At 32.9% G+C, this 22,372-nt stretch overlaps 1 protein-coding gene across 1 annotated transcript in view; it reads left to right on the top strand.

The window, feature by feature from the left end:
* The window catches only part of MYO9A (myosin IXA), a 285,639-nt gene that overhangs the window by 78,701 nt on the left and 184,566 nt on the right, over window positions 1–22,372 (top strand). The window contains 4 exon segments of the mRNA XM_079123120.1: window positions 861–955; window positions 6,181–6,243; window positions 17,483–17,582; window positions 19,279–19,335. Coding sequence (XP_078979246.1) covers window positions 861–955; window positions 6,181–6,243; window positions 17,483–17,582; window positions 19,279–19,335 — 315 coding nt within the window.

Raw genomic sequence — 22,372 nt, 5'->3', positions numbered from 1 at the left:
GTGCTCTGATCCATTGTTCCCTGTTACTATTGTTTTGCCTTTTCTAGAATTTCACATAGATGGATTATATAATATATACTCTATGTCTGGTTTCTTCTGATTAGGATAATGTTTAATGTTTCTAACTGTATCATTACAGTTTTGAATATTTATTACTAAGCATTATTCCACTGCATAGTGTACTTTGGGTAACCATTTAGGGAGTTTATAATTTTTATTCTTTTGTTATAAATACTATAGCTTTGTTTTGAATGGATATAATAAAAGTATATTTTAGTGAAACTATTTCATTTATACATTTCTAAAGTTGTGTTTGTTTTAATGAAATTATTTTTTACTAACCTCTTATTTCATCTTAATAGAATTATCAGAAATTATAATACATTAAGATAATTTTGCTGGCTTTGAAATGTGAAAAAGAAATTTATACTTTAATGATCATTAGGTTTTTTGTTTTGTTTTGTTTTTTGTTTTTTTTAAATGCTGAGGATTGAAATCAGGGGAACTCAACCATGGGGCCACATCCCCCGCCCTATTTTGTATATTATTTAGAGACAGCGTCTCAAGTGCCTTGCTTTGCTGAGACTGGCTTGAGCCCTGGGATTACAGGTGTGTACCACTGGGTCTGGCTGAGCATTAGGTTTTTAAAATTAAGATTTTATTGAATAGCATAAAACAAAATCTTGGTCTTGTTTCAGTTATTAATTGCTTTCTTTTATTTATCTGATCTATGTATATTAATTGGAACATATAAAATGAATTGCCTTTCAATTATCTCTTTTATCTCTTTGAGCTGACCTAAAGAGTATTTTAAAAAATTGTTTTGAAATGAAGTTAATGAGAGTGGTTCATTTTGACAGGCTTTTGGAAATGCAAAGACAGCTCATAACAACAATTCAAGTCGTTTTGGCAAGTTTATTCAAGTAAATTACCAGGAAACAGGCACTGTACTTGGGTAAGTATGGCTTTGGGGAATGTTTTTATTTTTGTCATTACTCCTTTATAAGCTGCGAATTGTGACATTGGTGTCTGCATTAAGAAAAAAAAAAAAAAAAAAAAAAAAAACCCATGTATTTTTGGGAGGGTGTCCAGTACTGAGGGTTGAATAGCTTTACATATGTTAGGCATCCATTTTGTCCATAACATCCCCAGCCCTTTTAATTTTGCCTTAGGACCAGGTCTCACTGACTTGCCTAGACTGGCCTTGAACTTGAATTTCAGTCCTCCTACCTCAGCCTCCCAAGTGTCTGTGATGATAGGTGTGTGCAACATGCTGGGCTAAAACTTTTTCCTCTCTCTTTTTTTTTTTTTGCTTTTGGAAAAGTGCAAACTCTGGTTGTAAGAATATCTAACATTTATGCACCTTTAACTTATATTTATTATTTATTAGTATTAATTATTACTATTATTTGTTGCATTTACTTTTTCTCTGTTGTATATACGTGTATTTTTTGGAATTGTTTTCAGGTAAGTTGGTTATATGACTTTACCCCTTAATTACTGTATTTCCTAAAACAACCACACTTTTGTACATGTTCATATTACTTTTCTTATAATCTATAGATTGAATTTTGTTATAGTAATAATTTTTATATAGTCTTAAGAACATAGTCTTTTGTGCCAGCAAAATTCTTTGTAGCTTTAAAAACTAATGGACTTGGGCTGGTGTTGTGTCTCCGTGGTAGAGTGCTTGCCTTGCATGTGTGAGGCTCTGGGTTCGATTCTCAGCACAACATAAAATAAATCAGTAAATAAACAAAATAAAGTTATTGTATTCATCTACAACTGGAAAAAAAAAAAACTAATGGACTCTGTTTTTTTAAAGCAGTTCTAGGTCAATAGCAAAACTTAGTGGAAAGTACAGAGAATCCTTTTATATCCCTTCAAACTGTGTCCCATAACCCCATAATTTCCCCTAGTATAAACATCTTACATTAGTGGTTCATTTGTTAAAATGGATGAGCTAATGTTGATATATTCTTATTAACTCTAAAATTAATAATTTGCTTTAAAGTTCACTGTATTGTACATTCTGTGGTTTTTGACAAATGTATAGAAGATATGTACTCACCATTACAGGGTAAAACAATAGTTTCACCATACTAAGAATCCTTTGTACTCTGCTTATCTAACCTTTTCTTCCTGGTAACCTTCGACAAGTACTAATCTTTTTACTGTTTCCATAGTTTTGGCTTTTTCAAAATGTCTTGTGTTTGGAATTATACAGTATATATTTTTCACATGAGAATCTTTAACTTACCAGTATGTATCCAGTATGTATTTACTTGGACACATGTATTTAAGGTTCTTCCCTACCTCTCCTTGACTTGATATCATTGGATTAATCTTAAATTCATATATTAATTTAGAGATAATTGACACCTTTGTACTATTTAGGAGTGATTTAAAATATTTTTCGTATATCTGGTTGTATTTATTCCCATTTTATTGTAATTAAAATGTTTTAAGTGTGATTTTTCTCTTGCATTATATTTTCTAATTACATATTGTTTGCATATATGAAGACTATTGATTTTTACATTAATTTTGTATCTAATTAACTTTCTGAATTATTTTGTTGTTTGCATTGGTTTATTATTGAGTCTCTTCTGGGTATATGATTATATATGCAAGTAGAGATAGTTTTACTTTCTTTAGTTCCTATATATCTGATTATTTTCTGTTTTATCTGATTTACCTCTAATACTGTGTTAGTTATCTTTCCATCAGTGTGGCAAAATAAGATAAATTACTTAAAGGAGGAGAAATTTTGGTTCATTGTTTCAGAGGTTTCAGATCATGGTTGGTTGACTTTATTGTTTTGGGGCCTATGGCAAAGCAGGACATCCTGGAAGGGAGTGTGTGGTGGAGCAAAGCTGGATACCTTGTGGAAGCTGGAAACAAGGAAGAGGGAGAGAAAGGGCCCATAGTCCCAGTTGCCCTAATGTTCATAGTGCCCTAATTTCCTTCCCTAGGCCTTGTCTTCTGAAGGTTCTAACATCTCCCAGTGGCATCACAGCCTGGCAGCCAAGCCTTTAACATATGGACCTTTGAGGGATATTTAATATCTAAAACATGGCAAATCCTGTAATAGTACTATTTCTGTACTTTATATGAATGTCTTTACCTTTTCTCCATAAGTAAAATACTAGCTTTAGGACCTTTAATTATGTTAACTGATTAAGTAGCGATTTTAATTTTCTTCAGTGTTTTTGTCAGTAATGGGTATTATATTTTATCGGAGGCCTTTCTGGCATTTATGGAGGTTAACGTGTGTCTTCATCCTGAGATTTGTATTATTGTCATTCCCGCCCCCCCCCCCGCCCCGCCGCCCCCCCCCCCCCCCCCCCCCCCCCCCCCCCCCGGTATTGAACTATATCACATTTCTGGGAAAGGAATTCCACTTTGGTAAATACACACAAATTGGCCGTTGTGTTTTGTTTGCTAGGTTTTTTTTTTTTTTTAATTATTTTTAATTTTTTTGGTACTGAGGATTGAACCCAGGGGTGCTTTACCACTGAGCTACATCCCCAGTCCTTTTGTTTGTTTGTTTGTTTGTTTATTTATTTGGAGATAGGGTCTTGCTAAGTTGCTAAGACTGACCCCAAATTTGTGATTTGTGAGTTGCTGAGATTATGGCATGATCCCCTGCTCCTGGCTCTGTTTGTTTCCATTATGATACTTGCATCCCTTTTAATAAGTGAGATTTATCTGTACTTTTCTTTTTCATGCAATTTTATTAAAATTTTATTCTTTCTGCATAATACCCCAACTGCTCTGTGTGTCCTTCCACCACCTGTAGAGAACCAAAACTAAAACCAGTTTAAGAAAAGCAAAAACAAAAACGAGATGTCTTTATTCAATGGTAAGTTTGTTAGCTTGTCTCATTTTCTGATTCTGAAGGCTAATCAGGTACATTTGGTACTTTTATTCATAAAAGTGGGATGTAGTCAAGTTGTCAGACTTTTCTTCCTTAGTATTCCTGATTGTGCTGCAGGAGAGATTGATAATATGTGAAGTCATAGTGCTTTGTAACTTGTGAAATACTATTATTACGAAGTAATATTCATTGATTCTTAAAACAGTTTTGTAAGTTAGGAATAGCAGATATTTGTTTTCCCATCTTGTAAAGGAAATTCAGGCTTTTATGTGTTAAGTTAGTGCCTTAAAGATTAACCATTTTATTTTCTTATGAATAATAATAATCTTCATTAATAAGCCAAGAAATATATGTTGAATAGTTTTTACTCTTTCCTTATTTACTAAACAAGAGTTTATAGAATACATTTTGAGAACTAGGCAATGTGCTAAGTATGGAGAATATAAAAAGATGTAAACAAGTTTGCTGTTTTTAAAGGTCTCATAATCTCTTTGGTAAGACAGATATTTTTATAAGTTAATTACAGTAAGTGAAATTAGTGTAATGATTGAAATATATGTCTGGAGGTGTTTACAGAAAAAGGTGGTTTCCATGTTGGATAATGAAAATTTGTCAAACAACTGGGAAATTACATTATCAGTTGAAATGATAATTATCAAATGAATGGAATCATGACAACATGGTATATTTGAGGAGGTAAGATAAATGGTTATAGAACATGGTCATAGTGGTCAGTTGATGTCCAATTGTGAGTAAAGCTCCAATGTTTGTAATTATTCTCTTGACGTTGTGAAGCAGATTAAAGAATTTTATTACAAAAACAATCATACACAAATTAAATAGTACAAGAACTCCTGATAAGATTCAACAATGATGGGGTTGGGGTTGTAGCTCAGTGGTAGAGCGCTTGTCTAGCACATGTGAGGCAATATGCTAAGTATGGTGAATATAAAAAGATGTAAACAAGTTTTCTATTTTTAAAGGTCTCATAATCTCTTTGGTAAGACATTTTTATAAGTTAATTACAGTAAATGAGATCCTCAGCACCACATAAAAATAAATGAATAAAATAAAGGTATTGTGCCCATCTACAACTAAAAAGAATCTTAAAAAAGAGATTCAACAATGACTAGCCCTTTCTTCTTTTGCTGTGCTGATTTTTAAAAATCACAGACATAATATCAGTCCACCTCTACACATTTCAGAATGTTGAGCAAGTGAAAGTAAAAGAGTGACATAAGTAGATCTTTTGTTATAAATTAGTAACTCTTGTACCAGTATAACCTATGAGTTGAGGGAAGAAAAGAAGTAGTACTCCATAAAGTAGTTTGTTGGTTTAGTTGGAAGAGAGAGCTTTTGCAGTTAAAATAGACCTGTGTTTATGTCATAGTTGTGCTGTTTACTAGTGTATGGTCTCAATATCTTTGAGCATCAGTTTCTACATTGGTAAAATGAGGGAAGTAATATTTGCTATGAAGGATGGTTGTGAGAATTTAACATTAGTTCATACCCTTTCTCACTTTTTAGACAGAATAAGAGCCTGTTGCAGCAGTTTAGACTAGAGGTGATAATGATACTTTGAAAGAAGTGTTAATTTAATTGGTGGTGATAGTAGCAGTGGGTTTGAAAAGAAGCTCTATTTGAGCTTCATATTAATGAAGGAATGATATTCATTGAAATGAGAGTGGAAATAGATTAAGGAATTAGAAGTGGAAGGAAGAGTATGAGCAATGCAGTTGAGAATGAATGATATGTTTGAGAAAATAGCCTGTATTTATAACTAATTAGAGAGCATGTGATGGGGAGGAATTGGGTTAAACACAGCTCACAAGTCAAATTTTAACCCAAAGGGCATTGTGTAATTTGGATAGAATAGTGTGAAGTTTGAAATTTCAGATTATAGAACCCCTTTTCTAGAAAATTGAAATGTTAGCCAATTTTTCCTGTTTGGATGAGAGGTATTGAATACTTGAAGGGTACAGCCTGGACAGAGAGTAGAATATCACAACTAAAATTGATGGTTCAGTTCCTCATTTTTTTCAGGATAAAGTCCTTTTTGTGGCCTAGAGTATGTTCACTCTTCTTGATGTAGTCCAACTACCCATCTCATTCTCTTAGCTGTCTTAAGACTCATTAGTTTATGGACTTAACATGGATAACACAGCATCCATAACAATTATAATGGTAAATGTACTGAAATGATCTGGAGAGTATTCTTTGTATTTTTGTATCATCTATATATAAATCTGCATCTGCCTTATATTTATTACTTTTATCAACCAATTTTATTTTTCTTCCAGTGCCTACGTTGAAAAATATCTACTGGAGAAGTCCAGGCTTGTTTATCAAGAGCATAATGAACGGTACGTATTTTTATTTCAACAATTAGATTAAGTTGCCGTTAGTAGCGTGCAGATGGACTCTTAGGTACTTTGTATATTATGAACCTCTAATTCACTTAACACCATGCATAGTTTTATTATAATTGTTATTTTCTTCATGGACAGAATGCTGTGGTTTTTCATACACCGATAGGTGATTTTTAAAAAAAATACATTGTTTAATTGTAGGTGGACACAGTACCTTTATCTTATTTATTTATGTGGTGCTGAGGATTGAACCCAGTATCTCACACATGCTAGGCAAATGCTCTGCCACTGAGCTACAACTCCAGCTCCCGTTAGGTGATTTTTATTGGATATGTAGAATTATTGCTCTTTCTAAATTCTTGGCAAACCATCAGAATAGGCAAATCATTTCTCAGGTGGTATAATGTTTCCTCCATTTATAATTGTTCTTTTTCTAATTTGAAAAAAGATTCTCAATAGAGCTCTTAATTCTGTAACAATATTTGAGGAATATGGTATTTTAGAGATGATGTGTGAGTTATCATTCATATGAAGAAACCAAGTGTCAGAGAGATAAATGCTTTGCTTCACTACAGTGAGACAGAATACAGTTAAGATCAAAGTTTGAAGTTAAACAGACCTACATTAAAATCTTGATTATGTCGTGGGTATCTCTCTTGTCTCTGAGGCATTTATTCCTATTTTACACATGGAAAACCATTCTAGAGTTGTTTTGTGAATTAATTGAAATTTATAAAATGCTTAATGTGTGGCCCTCATACATAATAAAAATTCAGTAATTAATGGTTAACATTATAATGAATTATAGACAAGATTAGAATAAGAAGTCTGGCTTTTCAGTTATTTTTGATTTTTCTGTAACTAGCAGAAATAGAGGATATATGAATTAGTGATGTTTCAAAACAAAGAGGAATGAAAGTATGGCTCAGAGGTAAGAGCATATGTTTAGCCATGTACAAGGCTCTGACTTTAATCACTGCCATCAAGCTGGAGTAAAAAGGAAGAAGTTTCAGAAAGAGAATAGCTTATGGGGCTTAGCAGGTGCTGCTGTTAGTAGGTTATTAGTAACTTTTTCTGATGAGCTCCATGATGGTGAATAACACCATTGTTCATTCTGTCATGCTCAATTAGCATGTTGTCTGGCACATGATAGGCAGTGAAAATATCTGCTGAATGAATAAAATGATCCCGAAGGCCCCTTCCAGCTAAAAACAAGACAGTAACAGAACAAAAACATAACATTGTAAAGGGAGAGTCTTTAATTTATGAACTAAACTCTAAGTATTGTTCACTATGATCAAACTAAACAAATGGGCTGCATTCCAAGGAGTTTAGTTAGAACTTGGTTGATGTTAATCAATTAATTAGTAACCCCTGCTCCACCCTGTACTGGGGATTGAACTCAGGGTACTTTTACTGCTAAGCACATCCTATATGCCTCCCCACCACCTTTTTTAGGTTATTGTTGTCATCGGGAATTGAACCCAGGGGACCTTCACTACTGAGCTGTATCTCCTATCCTTTTTTTTTTTTTTTGTTTATTTGTTTGTTCTATTTAGTTATACATGACAACAGAATGCTTTTTGATTCATCATACACAAATGGAGTACAACTTTTCATTTCTCTGGTTGTACACGATGTAGAGTCACACCATTCGTGCAGTCATACATATATGTAGGGTAATGATATCTGTCTCATTCCACCATCTTTCCCATCCCCTTCCCCCTCCCCTCTCCTCATTCCCCTTTACACAATCCAGAGTTACTTCACCCTCCCCCCCATTATGTATCAACATCCACTTATCAGAGAGAACTTCCTGTCTTTGGTTTTTTGAAATTGACTTCTCTCATCATGATAGTCTCCAGTTCCATCCATTTACCTGCACGTGCCATAATTTTATTCTTCTTTATGGCTGAGTAATATTCCATTGTGTATATATACCAGTTTCTTTATCCATCATCTATTGAAGGGCATCTTGGTTGGTTCCACAATTTAGTTATTGTGAATTGAGCTGCTATAAACAATGATGTGGCTACATCACTGTAGTATGCTGATTTTAAGTTCTTTGAGTATAGGCCAAGGAGTAGGATTGCAGGGTCAAAGGTAGTTGTTCCATTCCATGTTTTCTGAGGAATCTCCATACTGCTCTCCAGAGCGGTTGCAGCAGTTTGCAATCCCATCAGCAATGTTTTGAGTGGACCTTTTCCCCCATATCCTTGCCAACATTTATTGTTGCTTTTATTCTTGGTAATTGCCATTTTAATTAAAGTGAGATGAAATCTTAAGGCAGTTTTGATTTGCATTTCTCTAATTACTGAAGATGTTGAGCATTTTTTCGTATGTTTGTTGATTTACTTTATATCTTTCTGTGAGGTATCTGCTCAGTTCTTTAGGTCATTTATTGATTGGGTTATTTGTATTTTTGGTGTTACTTTTTTTGAGTTTTTTATATATCATGGAGATTAATGCTCTATCTGATGTGTGGGTAGTAAAGATTTTCTCCCACTCTGTGTGCACTCTATTTGGGTTTTTGATTGTTTCCTTTGCTGAGAAAAAACTTAGTTTGAATCCATCATATTTATTGATTCTTGATTTTATTTCTTGAACTTCAGGAGTCTTGTAAAAGAAGTCAGGACCTGACATCATGAAGATTTGGGTCAGGACCTGACATCATGAAGATTTGGGCCTGCTTTTTCTTTTATTAGGTGCAGGGTTTCTCTGGTCTAATTTTAGGTCTTTGATCCATTTTGAGTTGAATTTTGTGCAGGTGAGAGATAGGGATTTAATTTCATTTTGTTGCCTGTGGATATTCAGTTTTCCCAGGACTATTTGTTGAAGAGGTTATCTTTTCTCCATTATATGTTTTTGGCACCTTTGTCTAATATGAGTTAACTGTTTTTATGTGAATTTGTCTCTGTGTCTTTTATTCTGTACTATTTCTATCTGCCTATTTTGGTGCCGATACCATGTCGTTTTTTGTTTTTCTCCCCGGTACTGGGGATTGAACTCAGGGCCTTGTACTTGCAAGGCAAGCACTCTACCAACTGAGCTATTTCCTCAGCCCACCATGCCATTTTTGTTAGTATTGCTCTATAGTAAAATTTAAGGTGTGGTATTGTGATACCTCCTGCTTCACTCTTCCTGCTTTGGCTATTCTGGGTCTCTTACTCTTCCAAATGAATTTCATGAGTGCATTCTCTATTTCTATGAAGTATGTCATTGAAATTTTAATTAAAATTTCTTTGAATTTGTATAGCGCTTTTGGTAGTATGACCATTTTGACAATATTAATTCTGCCTATCAAGAACATGGGAGATCTTTCCATGTTCTAAGGTTTTCTTTCTTTCTTTAGTATTCTATAGTTTTCATTGTAAAGGTCTTTCAAGTGTTTTGTTAGATCGATTCCCAAGTATTTTATATTTTTTGAGGCTATTGTGAATGGGATAGATTTTCTAGTTTCTCTTTCAGAGGATTCATCACTTACAAGTAGAAATGCATTAGAATTATGAGTGTTGATTTCATATCCTGCTACTTTGCTGAATTCATTTATTAGTTCTAGACGTTTTCTGATGGAATTTTTTGGATCCTCTAAATACAGAATCATGTCCTTGGCAAATAGTGAGTTCTTTTCCTATTTGTATCCCTTTAATTTCTTTGGTCTGTCTAATTGCTCTGCTGGAGTTTCAAGGACTATGTTGACTAGAAGTGGTGAAAGAGGGCACCCTTGTCTTGTTCCACTTTTTAGAGGGAAAGTTTTCAGTTTTTCTCCATTTGGAATGATTTGGCCTTGAGCTTAGCATAGAAAACCTTTATAGTGTTGAGGTATGTTCCTACATCCCTATTTTTTCTAGTGTTTTGAGCATGAAGGGGTGCTGTATTTTATAAAATGCTTTTTCTGTGTCTATTGAAATGATCATATGATTCTTTAAGTCTGTTGATATGATTAATTATATTTGTTGATTCTGGGTGTTGAACCAACCTTGCATCCCTGGGTTGAACCACACTTGATCATAGTACACTGTCTTTTTAATATGTTTTTGTGATTTGCCAGAATTTTGTTAAGAATTTTTGCATCTTGTTAATCAGGGATATTGGTCTGAAGTTTTCTTTCCTTGATGTATCTTTGTCTAGTTTTGGTATCAGGGTGATACTAGTTTCATAGAATGAGTTTGGAAGGGTTCCCTCCTTTTCTATTTCATGGAATACTTTGAGGAGTATTAGTTCTTTTTTTAAGGTCTTGTAGAACTCGACTGAAAGTCCATCTGGTCCCAGACTTTTCTTGGTTGGTAGGCTTTTGATGGCTTCTTCTATTTCATTGCTTGAAATTGATCTGTTCATATTGTGATCCTGATTCAGTTTGGGTGGATCATTTGTCTCTAGAAATTTGTCAGTGTTTTTGGGATTTTCTATTTTGTTGGGGTATAGATTTTCAAAGTAGCTTCTAATTATGTTTTTAGTTCAGTAGTGCCCATTGTGGTATTTCCTTTTTCATCATGAATTTTAGTAGAGTTTTCTCTGTCCTTCTCTTTGTTAGTGTGGCTAAGTGTTTATGAATTTTGTTTATTTTTCCAAAGAATCAACTAATGTGCTGTGTCAGTTTTTTTCAGTTGATTTTTTTTTTTTTTTTGTTTCAGTTTTGTTGATTTCAACTCTGATTTTTGATTATTTCCTGTCTTCTACTTCTGGTGTTGATCTGTTCTTTTTCTAGGGCTTTGAGATGCAATGTTTGGTATTTATTTGTTGACTTTTATTCTTTTAATGAATGAGCTCAGTGTATTGAACTTTCCTCTTAGTACTGCTTTCATAGTATCCCAGAGATGTTGATATGTTGTACTGGTGTTCTCATTTACCCTTACAAATTTTATTTATCTCCTCCCTAGTGTCTTCTGCTATCCATGCATCATTTAATAGTGTACTATTTAGTCTCCAGGTGTTGGAGTAGTTTCTATTTTTTATTTTATCATTGATTTCTAATTTCATTCCATTATCACCTAATAGAATGCAGGGTAGTATGTCTATTTCTTTGCTAAGAGTTGCTTCGTGGCATAACTTATGGTCTATTTTAGAGAATTCATGTCCTGCTGAGAAAAAAATGTATTCGCTTGTTGATGGATGGAATATTCTCTATATGTCAGTTAAGTCTAAATTATTGATTGTTTTATTGAGCTCTGTGGTTTCCTTGTTCAGTTTTTGTTTGGAAGATGTATCCAGTGGTGAGAGAGTATGTTAAAGTCACCCCATATTGTCGTGCTGTGGTGCGTTTGATTCCTGAAATTGAGAAGGGTTTGTTTGACGTGCACAGATGCTCCATTGTTTGGGACATAAATATTTATGATTGTTATGCCTTGTTGATTTTTGATTCCCTTTTGCAGTATGAAATGTCTTTCTTTATTCCTTTTGACTAACTTTGGCTTGAAGTCCACTTGACCTGATATGAGGATAGAAACCCCTGCTTTTTTACTGAGTCCATGTATGTGGTATGTTTTTTCCTATCCTTTCACCTTTGGTCTGTGGATGTCTTTTCCTATGAGATGAATTCCCTGAAGGCAGCATATTATTGTGTTGTTGTTTTTTTTCTTTCATTATATTTTTTTTCTTTTTAATCCAGTCTGCCAGTCTATGTCTTTTGATTAATGAGTTTAGGCCATTAACATTCAGGGTTAATTTTGAGATATGAATTGTAATCCCAGTCATTTTGGCTTATTTTTGTTTTTTAACATGACTTGGTTTCTCCTTTGATTGGCTTTGTGTAGTTCCTCCCTTTGTTGACTTTCATTGTTGTTTTTCATTTCATCCTCATAAAATATTTTGCTGAGAATGTTCTGTACTGCAGGCTTTCTATTTTAAATTCTTTTGACTTTGTTTATCATGGAAGGATTTTATTTTGTCCACAAATCTGAAGGTTAGTTTTGCTGGGTATAAGACTCTTTGTCGGCATCCATTTTCTTTCAGAGCTTGAAATATGTTGTTCTAGAACATCCTAGCTTTTACAATCTGGCCGAGAAATCTGCTGATATCTGAATTGGCTTTCCCCCATATGTAATCTGATATTTTTCTCTCGGCCTTTAAAATTCTTTCTTTATTTTGTATATTGGGCATTTTCATTATAATGTGCCTTGGTGTGGTACATTTGTGTGTGTACATTTGGTATCCTGTAAGCCTCTTGTATTTGATATATATGTTGTTAGATTTGGCACCTATCATTTTGTTGTGGATTTTTCTGCTTGTCACTCTAAGGTTCTTTTATGATGTCTGTTTCTGTGTTGGTATTAGGGTAATAGTATATTTGTTCATAGAATAAAATGGAAATTATACCTTCATAATATTCTGGAAAGGCTTGTGAAGAATTGGATTACTTCCTTAAATGTTGGGTAGAATTCACCAACAAAGTCATCTGGTTCTGGGCTTTTAATTGTGTAAAGTTTTGATTTCTAATTCAAACACTTCGGTTGTAGATCTATTCAGACTTTATTTTTTCTTTAGTCAGATTTGGTAGTTTGCATCTTTCTAGGAAATTGTCCATTTTATCTAGGTTATCTAACTTGTTAACCACATAGTTCATAGGCAGCTGGCTCCATCACTTGGGGCTCAAGGAGAGGCTGAACATCATGACAAAAGAGTGTGGCGGAGGGAAGCAGCTCATATGATGATCAGGAAGCAGAGAGAGAGACTTAACTCACCATATACAAAATATATACCCCAAAGGCATGTCCCCAGAGGCCTACCTCTTCCAGCTACACCCTACATGCCTATAGTTACCACTTAGTTAATCCTTCTAGGGGATTAATTCGTGGATTGGGTGAAGACTCTCATAATTCAATCATTTCTCCTCTAGACCTTCTTGCATTGTCTCACACATGAGCTTTGTGGGGGATTCCTCATATCTAAACCATAAATGCACTGCTTTAGCTATTCCCCCTGTTGGCTCTCTGTATCCATGTGTTGTGCATTTGTGGATTCAAGCAATCTCAGATTGAAAATATTTGGGAAAAATTTGCATTTGTACTGAAAATGTGCAGAATTTTTTTTTCTTGTCATCATTCCCTAAATATTGTAGAAATGCAACTATTTACATACCATTTACATTGTATTAGGTATTATAAGTTATATAGAGATGATTTGAAAACATTTTGGAAGATGTGTATAGGTTATGTGCAAATTCTGTGCCATTTTATTATATAAGGTACTTGAACATCTTCAGATTTTGGTATCTGGAGGTAAGGGAGTGTCTTAGAACCAATCATTGGTAGATACTGGGGGGTATTAATGTTTTTGTTTTTGTGCATTGGAAAGTATTTCCCATGGGATTTCTTTTTGAATCCATTCGTTATTTATGAGTGTGTTTTTGCATTTCCACATATTTGTGAATTTTAGAGATTTCTATTTTTGATTTCTAATTTTATTGTGAAGTGGTTGAAGTGAGTGTTGAATGATTTCAGTTTCAGACTTGTTTTATGGTTTAACATGATTTGTCCTGGAAAATGTTCCATGTGAACTTAAGAAAATGTATATCGTTCTGACATTGGACAGTGTTCTATAGAGGATGAGTTAAGCAGTACTTTTCAGTCTTTTTTTCCTATTGATCTTTTTTCTAATTGTTCACCCTTTATTGAAGTTGGAGTATTAAAGCCTCTCAGTATCATTGTTGAGTTGTCTCTTTCTTCCTTTGGTTCTTTTAGTTTCTTGCTTCATCAATTTAGGGGTCACTTTTTAGACACATATTTAGAATTATTTTATCTTGATGAATTTGCCTTTTTTCATGTGTCTAGGTACAAATTTTGTCTAGAAGTCTATTTTATCCAATATTAATGAAGATATTCCTGTTTTCTTTTGGTTACTATTTGCATGGTGTGTTGGCAATTTTTGAAATTTATATTTTATATATATTTTCAACAACTTTATGTCCTTTCGCCAGTTATCTGCTTTTGGATGGAGTATATAATCTATTTCCTGAAATCACTGTTATGGTTGGATTTCCTTATGCTGTTTGTTTTCTGTATGTATGCTTCATCTGTTCCCCTAGTACTGATCTTGTGTTAAGTAAATATTTTCTAAGGTACCATTTTATTTCTGTTGGCATTTGTTTTATTATTTTTTAGTAAATTTTTACTACAAAATATTACTGGGGCTGGGGATATAGCTCAGTTGGTAGAGTGCTTGCCTTGCAAGCACAAGGTCTTGGGTTCAAGTCCCCAGCACCATAAAAAAAAAAATTACTAATTTACTAATCCCTGGGGATTATAGTTATTATCTGAATTTGTAACAGTTTTGTTTGGATTAATAACTAAATTTTGATAGTATACCAAAAACTGTATTTCTGTAGATCTGTTTTTCCCCTTCATTTGTACTGTTATTTTCATGCAGATTACATATTTACAGTGATAACATTCATTAACATAGATTTCATAATTATTGCTCAGTGCAGTTTTTTAAGTCTAATAGAAAAGAAGTGTTATGAACAAAAAATATATTCTTTTAAATTTACCTATGTAGTTAGTTTTACCTGTGGTATTATTATTTCTTTATGTTTGGTTAAATCTTTCTTAATACCCTTTTAATTCAGCCAGAGAAACTCCCCTTACTATTCCTTGCAGGGCCAATAATTACCCTTCCAGGGTATGTCCCCATTGACCTACTTCCTTTAACTTTTCTCCAGCACCTGTGTTTTCACCATGTTTATTCAGCTGTTAATGGATTAATCCACTGATGAAGTTGGAGCTCTCATGATCCGTTTTTTCCCAACAACCTCACCTGTGAACATGTGGCATTGGGGATCAAGCCTTCAAGATATCAGCCTTGGGGGGTACATTCAAGTTCCAAACCATAAGAAATATGCAGATTGTTTTCCATCACATGGGGAGAATTTTTGGCAATTATTTTTCAAATATTGTTTCTGCTCCCTATTTTCTTCTTACTTTGGGCCTCTCATTATACAAATATTGTTCTTTTTAATGATAGTTCAAAAGTCTCTGAGGCTGTTCATTTTCTCATTCATTTCTGTTCTTGTTCTTTAGACTAGTCTGAATTAACTTGTCTTCCTTCAAGTTCAATGATTCTTTCAAGTTCACTGATTGTTTCTTCTACCTATTCATATCCATTGTTGAACTCAACCATCTTACAATTTTTATTTCAATTATGGTATCTTTCAATTCCAGAATTTCTTTTTGTTTTTTTTTTATTATTTTCTTAAAAGTTCCATGTATTTGATAGAGTTATCATTGTTATACTTTAGTTCACTAAATAGGATTTCTTTTAGTCTTTGATTTTGTTTAAAATAGCCTTTTAACAGCACACTATAGTGATAAAACCACATCAATATTTGTAGCAGTGCAACTCACAATAACCAAGGTATGAAACCATCCCCAGGTGCCCATCAATAGATGAAAAGACTAAGAAAATGTGGTATGTATACACAGTGGAGTTTTATTCAGCCATAAAAAGAATGAACTTACAGCATTTGGTGGTAAATGGATGGAACTGGAGAACATCATGCTAAGTGAAATAAACCAGACTGAGAAAATCAAGGGTTATGGCCTCTCTTATATGCAAAAGGTAGAGCAAAGTATAGGGAAGAGGTGTGTTGTGGTTGCATATCAGAACAACAGAGAGAGAAGATCAGAGGAATAGAAGGAAATTGAGGGGGAAGAAGGAAGAATGGGAAAGGAGAGGAAATGCAGAAGGAATTTCACAGAATTCTGCAGTGTGCATGTATAAATATATCAGTGAATTTCATCTCTATGTATATCTCAAAAGCACTAATTAAAAAATATATAAATGATTGCACATTAGACCAGCAGAGCAGAAGAAGCAGAACAGAGGAGAGAGGAGGAAGGGTAAGGATGAAGTGCATTATTAAACTGAAGACTCAAATGAAGTAAATTAAATTCCATGCATGTATGATTATGTAAAAATGAACCCAATATTATTTGCAAGTATAAGAGGGAAAAATAGCTTATTGAAATTTTGTGGTAAGTGTAATGTCTGAGATTTCTCAGGAATAGTAACTAATGATTGTTTTTTCTCCTTTATCTACTTTGCTGTATTTTCTTGTTCCTTTGCATGTGTCATAATTTATTATTTTTTTTAATAATAAAAAAATATTAAATCCTCATCATGCAGCAAGTTTGGGATGGATTTTTTCCCCCTCAGGATTTGTAATTGTTGTTTTTATTTCTGCTCTTGTTTCATGACTTTTCTAAACCAAGTTCATAAAGTCTGTATTCTTTTTTGAGTGTGACCATTGAAATATCTATCGGCTTTTTTCACTTAGTTGTTAGGTATTGATTGAACAGAGATTTCTTTAAATGTTTGAGAACAGTAAGTCTTTGACTTTTTGCCAAAAGACTCTCCATGTGTATTAGGCATTTTTAAAATCCAGCTTAGTCTTTACTTCCTGTTTGTCCAGACCTTCAAGGTTAGACAGGTGAGAGTTTGTACCTCATCTGGTCTTTGTGCATACAGTCCTGGTCTAGTGCACAGGCTTATGTGGTGTCTGTGTCCTCCTTGATTCCCAGAAATATATTGAAGTTTTTCACTAGCTTTTCCTCTTAAGGCTTTTTTGTTGTTGTTGTTAACCTCTTGTTTGCCCCAACTATGTGAGCTGCATCAGGTCACATAAAGTGAAAATTGAATATGGCTTTTTTCAGGGAACAGCCAGACAATTAGAATATTGGTATTTAAAGTTAGAGAATGAGTTCTTGAATAAGCTTCCATCCTGTTACATCCCTTCTGGTGGTTGCCAGTCTTCTGGTGGCAACCATGATTGCAGGCTATGGGGTTTCAAGACTGCTGTTAAATTGGAGAACGGGGGATGGAACAGGACAAGTTAAAATGTCCCCAAATTGTTTTTACTGAGATTTAGCAGTTTTTCTTGAGTAAACACTGCATAGATCACTGTAATTTAAAAAAAATTTTTTTCAGAGTTCTGGAGAAATTAATTCTGACAAATTTGCAAGGTTTCTCATTTGTTATAACAGAATTTTTAGAGTCCAAACTTTGTCATTTTCCTACCTTAAAATAACTTTGTCATTTTAAGTACCTTTATATCTGTACTTAAAAACATCATTCTCTTTTGTAGGAAAACTTAAATATTGAATTTATTACATTTGTATTAAAAAGTGAAGCCGATCTAATTAATTCTACTAAATAATGTTTCCTTTTTTTTTTTCCTGTTTAAATGATTACTGTAAATTGTGTTCATTTTATAAAGTTTTACTTTTCTTGTTTCCAATAGGAACTATCATGTATTCTATTACCTTCTGGCAGGAGCAAGTGAAGAAGAGAGGTTAGCATTTCATCTTAAACAACCAGAGGAATATCATTATCTCAATCAGGTGAGACTTTCATGAAAAGCATTTTGAAATGTAGGACATGATTAAATCTTCTTTCTTGAAGACAGCTTTTATCCCTAGCCCTTTCCTTCCCCAGACCTTTCTTTTTTCTTTTTTTATATATATTTTTACATAGATACTGTGGGTGGACACAGTACCTTTATTTTCTTTTTATGTGGTGCTGAGGATCAAACCCAGGACCTCATGCGTGATAGGTGAGTGCTCTACCTCTAGGCCACACCCCAGTCCTTTAAGTTCTTTCTTTCCCAAACCTGATATAGGATATTAACTAGCATTTTCATATATTCAATTTAAAAATTTATATGATGCAATTTTCAAATACAAAAATTATCACCACCCTTGTGTGTTAAAAAGTAGTTATATGTACACTTTGTGTTTTATGATGTTAAGAAAATAATAAGTTGTTGGTACTTCCATGTGAGAAATGTGCTCTTGCCAAAGTGATTTTACCCTTTACAGAGTAATGATTGTCCTTTACAAGGGATTACTTAAAACCTGATTTGCATGTTTCGCAGTCTTATTGTGCATACCTCTTTGTAGGATGTGATGACACTGATTTAAGAGTATGATTTTATAATTTAATGAATTTTTTTTTTTTTTTAAACATTCATTGTGAAATTCCTCTAATGGGGTGTGGCAGCACATACCTGCAATCTCAGCTACTCCAAAGACTGAGGCAGGAGAATCTCAAGTTCAACTCTGCTTGGGCAAAATAGTGAGACCCTGTCTTAGTTTTAAAATGAGACAAAAAAGAAAAAATCCTCAAAGGCAAATGACTTACAGAATTTGAATCTTTCCTTAAAATTCAATATTTACCCCTCAGCTTACAAAATAGTGATTCTCATAACTTCCATAATGTTGATTTCTATAATTTTGTTCTTCACAGTAACAAAAATTCTGAAACCATTTTAATGAAATCACTATAACAGTGGATCATTTAATAGATTGTCTCTCCTTTTTGTTTGAAGCAAAAAGTAATGACTATGGAAAAAATTTATTTATGGCAATTAAAAAAATACATATGTAGATTTTGTAATTAATTGACACTTTGATGATGACTTAGAAGATCTTAGTTGTATTTATGGTTATGAAAGTAATACCTTAGATTTTTCCCAAGATACAGTGTATACTATATAATGGATATTTCTTAATCTTGAAATTATATATTAATATAAATTTCCTTAACTTTATATTAATATATCAAGAATTTCAAATTTATTCCAAATACCATTTTCTGATATAGATATTAATAGATATTTTTACTGGACAGAATTAAGATTTTTTTTAAAAATTGCCAATTCTTTTTCTGAGTTTTTTAAATTACTTGTTTTGTATTTGGGTGATTAAATATTTTCTCTTTATAAGGTAGTAATCATTCATAAATGAGTCAATAGTTGTTAGTAATAGGAAATTCAGAGTTCTAGTGTCTTTCATATGTCAGTTTTAATAGAATATGGGATTCAGCAATTAATAATTGTCAGACCCAGTGGACAATGGATTGGGCAGAATAATATATGATCTCCTAAAATCTGAATGTTTGTTTCTTATTTTATGTCGCTAAACAAAATAACTTCTTTTTGGATAGCAGCAGTGCTACTGCACATAACATCTAAGAGATTGTTAGAGAAGTATACCATTACTTAATAACTTCTGCCTAACTAATCTGCCTTACTTTCAGATAACAAAGAAACCCCTCAGACAGAGCTGGGATGATTATTGCTATGACTGTGAACCGGTCAGTACAAGTACCTAAGTATTATGTATTCCTGTTAAAAGGCTTGTTTACATACATCTTGAAAACAGTGCTAGGAAAAGACAATCAAACAGTGATTTCTTTGAATGATTGATTTATATGTGTATGGTTTGATGAAAAACCAGTTTGCATATTTTTAAAAATTGCTAATGTTTAATTCTACATTTAGCATTTATTTTGACAATAAACTGCATTCCTGATTCTTTAGCATTGATATGGATCTGTATGAATTATGTTTCTTCTCTGAGATTTATTTTATTTTTTTAAATACTGTTTTAGTTGTTGATGGACCTTTATTTATTTATATATGGTCCTGAGAATTGAACCCATTGCCTCACCCATGCAAGGCAAGTGTTCTACCACTGAGCCACAATCTCAGCCCCCTCTCTGAGATATAGTTTTTTAAATTTCTTCCTGCTTCATCTTTTCAAAAAATGAAGGCATGCATATTTTTTCTTTGATTTTCTTTTTTTTCAATTGCATGACAAGGCTACATAGGCTTAATAATATTTTCAAAAAATTAAGTATTGGAATTCCTATAAGTAAGATTATTTTAGTGTTTAAATTGAGTTATTTAAGGACATATATAATGTAATTAAAGGTGAGTACATTGAGCTTTACTTGTTTTATAAAGACAAGTTTCTAGCCATAAAAAGAACACAAAAAAACTTGTTTCTTCAGTTTTTAAATAGGTCATATGTAAAGGCGGAAAACAGAGATACATCTACTGTGTTTATTAATAACTAATGAATTAATTTATTAAGTTTCTTCCTGGAAGCATAACATGTCTTAGTCCTTGCTTTAAAGAGCTATAGCTTAATTCTCACTGCATGTGATTATAAATTCCACTAATTGCAAAACTAGCCTATTTTTGCTTGAGAATGATCAGTGTGTGTGGACATTAATTTTTCTCTTCAGGCAAAGTTTAATTGCATTACCATTGCACAATCAAGAAAAGTTTGGTTTTCTTTTTTTCTTTTTCTTTTTTTTTTTTGAGGTGCTGGGGATTGAACCCAGGGTCTGCACTCTACCGACTGAGCTATCTCCCCAGCCCAAAGTTTGGTTTTCGATATAACATTTTGGGAAATAAATTCTAGACATTTAAGTTTATAGCTTCTGATAAATTTTAATAGAAAAATCTTACATCATTTTGCCACTCTTAAGATGCTGTTCCTGTTCATCTTTTACTTTACATCAAGTAGATTGTGTCTCTTTGGAATGTAGACAGGACTTGAACTGATCTGCATTTGTTCAGAGATGGTCTAAGTAATGCTTAAGAATTTGGGCTCTGAGGTAGATTGACCTGACTTAAAATACTGACTCATCCACTTAACTAATTTTGAGACCCTGAGCAGGTTGCTTAATTCTTTTGTTCTTGTCTTCTACTTAAGGGAAAATATTAACTTGAACAATGCATATGAAGAGCTTGATAGAATGCTGAACACTAAGTGCAGAAAAACTGTGGTTGCTATTGTTTGCTGCCATTTGAGATTGTTATCCATCTTTTGTCTTAAGAAGATTTTTTTGACAGTGACATTTTATTTTGTTTTTTAAAATTTTTATTATAAACAAATGGGATACATGTTGTTTCTCTGATTGTACATGAAGTAAAGGCATACCATTTGTGTAATCATACATTTACATAGGGTTAAGAAGATTTTTATAACCATAATCTCTAATCTTTTAATATTACTTTCATCAATATCCTCTTGCTTATTGTATTTTCAGATCTGTTTTGGTTTGAAATTTGATTATGTTCTGATTCTTTTCCTACAAGTTAAGTTAATAAAATCAATCAGTCATTCTGAATATCCTTTAGTTCTTTCCCATTAGCTCTTACTCTAGTACATTTCAGGATAAGTTAAACTTTCTTTTGCTATGAGTTACTAGAATTTATGTGACTAACATTATAGCCTGAAAGGATTGTTAAAGGACAATCCTACTATTTGTGCTACACGATTCATGTATTTTGTAGTGTTGTATAAATGGTCCCAAGGGGACCTATATTGAAAAAATTGATTTTTACGCGGTATCTGTTGTTGACTGTTGAATAATGATTTAATTCCTTTTAAGGGTTGTCCTATTAAATAAACTTAAGCAGCAGTGTTGTATGGAAGAGAGCACAGGATTTAGAAGTGGATGTTGGTTTGACCAACTTTATTATTTACAAGGTTTTTTGACCTTGGGCAAGTTTTTAAAATTCTAATTTTTTTTCTTCCCTATAAACGTATACTTAATTATTTCTGTGTTTTGAGGATTTAGTGAGATAATATGTATCATGTAGATATTCAGTAAGTGCAGACTTTCCATATTCAAATGGTGGTAATATATTTAAATGTAAGTTATTTTTATTGCTAGTAACGTCTTAACCTTTGTTTTCTCAGTTATAAAATGTGAAAAATGATTTAAATTCTGATAATATGTTGGTCAATATCTACTGTCATTTTTCTTTAAAGCTGGTTTATCAATATAAATGGTCAGTCTTACCTAATCAAGCCTTGAATTTTAGGGTTGAAATACCAGGTAGAATTTTTAAGACAATTAAATGATTATATATTTACTTCAGGAATTCCTCAATGTATTCTTGGTGCTGACTTGATGCTTGAGATCCTGCAGTAAATAAGACAGGTTCATTGAGTTCTTGATGGAACATTACCTAGGAAAATAGGCATTAAAAAGCACAAATGTAAGAGGTGTTTGATAATGTAAGTACAGAGTAGTGTGAGAACATGTAGTAAAAGGATTTTCAAGATTTAGATTACATCTATATTGTATTACTCTCTGACTGTTTTGGGAACTGAAATGCAAAGGTTAAAATAATGTTTTTTTACATTGATGCTCCATAAATTTTTTACTGACTCATATGACACTAATTTTTTTGAGAATTTCATAAAAACTTTTACATACATTTCTTTCTTTGCTTGAAAGCCATGTTATCTTTATTTTTTCATTAGGAACTATGAAATAATACAAGTATAGCTAATAACATAAAATCTATGATCTTCTTAGCTACATTACT

This window comes from Sciurus vulgaris (assembly GCF_902686455.1).
Source record: "Sciurus vulgaris genome assembly, chromosome: 2".
Classification (NCBI taxonomy): domain Eukaryota; kingdom Metazoa; phylum Chordata; class Mammalia; order Rodentia; family Sciuridae; genus Sciurus; species Sciurus vulgaris.
The sequence above is the reverse complement of the archived record's forward strand: the minus strand, read 5'-3'. Positions and strand labels throughout refer to the sequence as shown.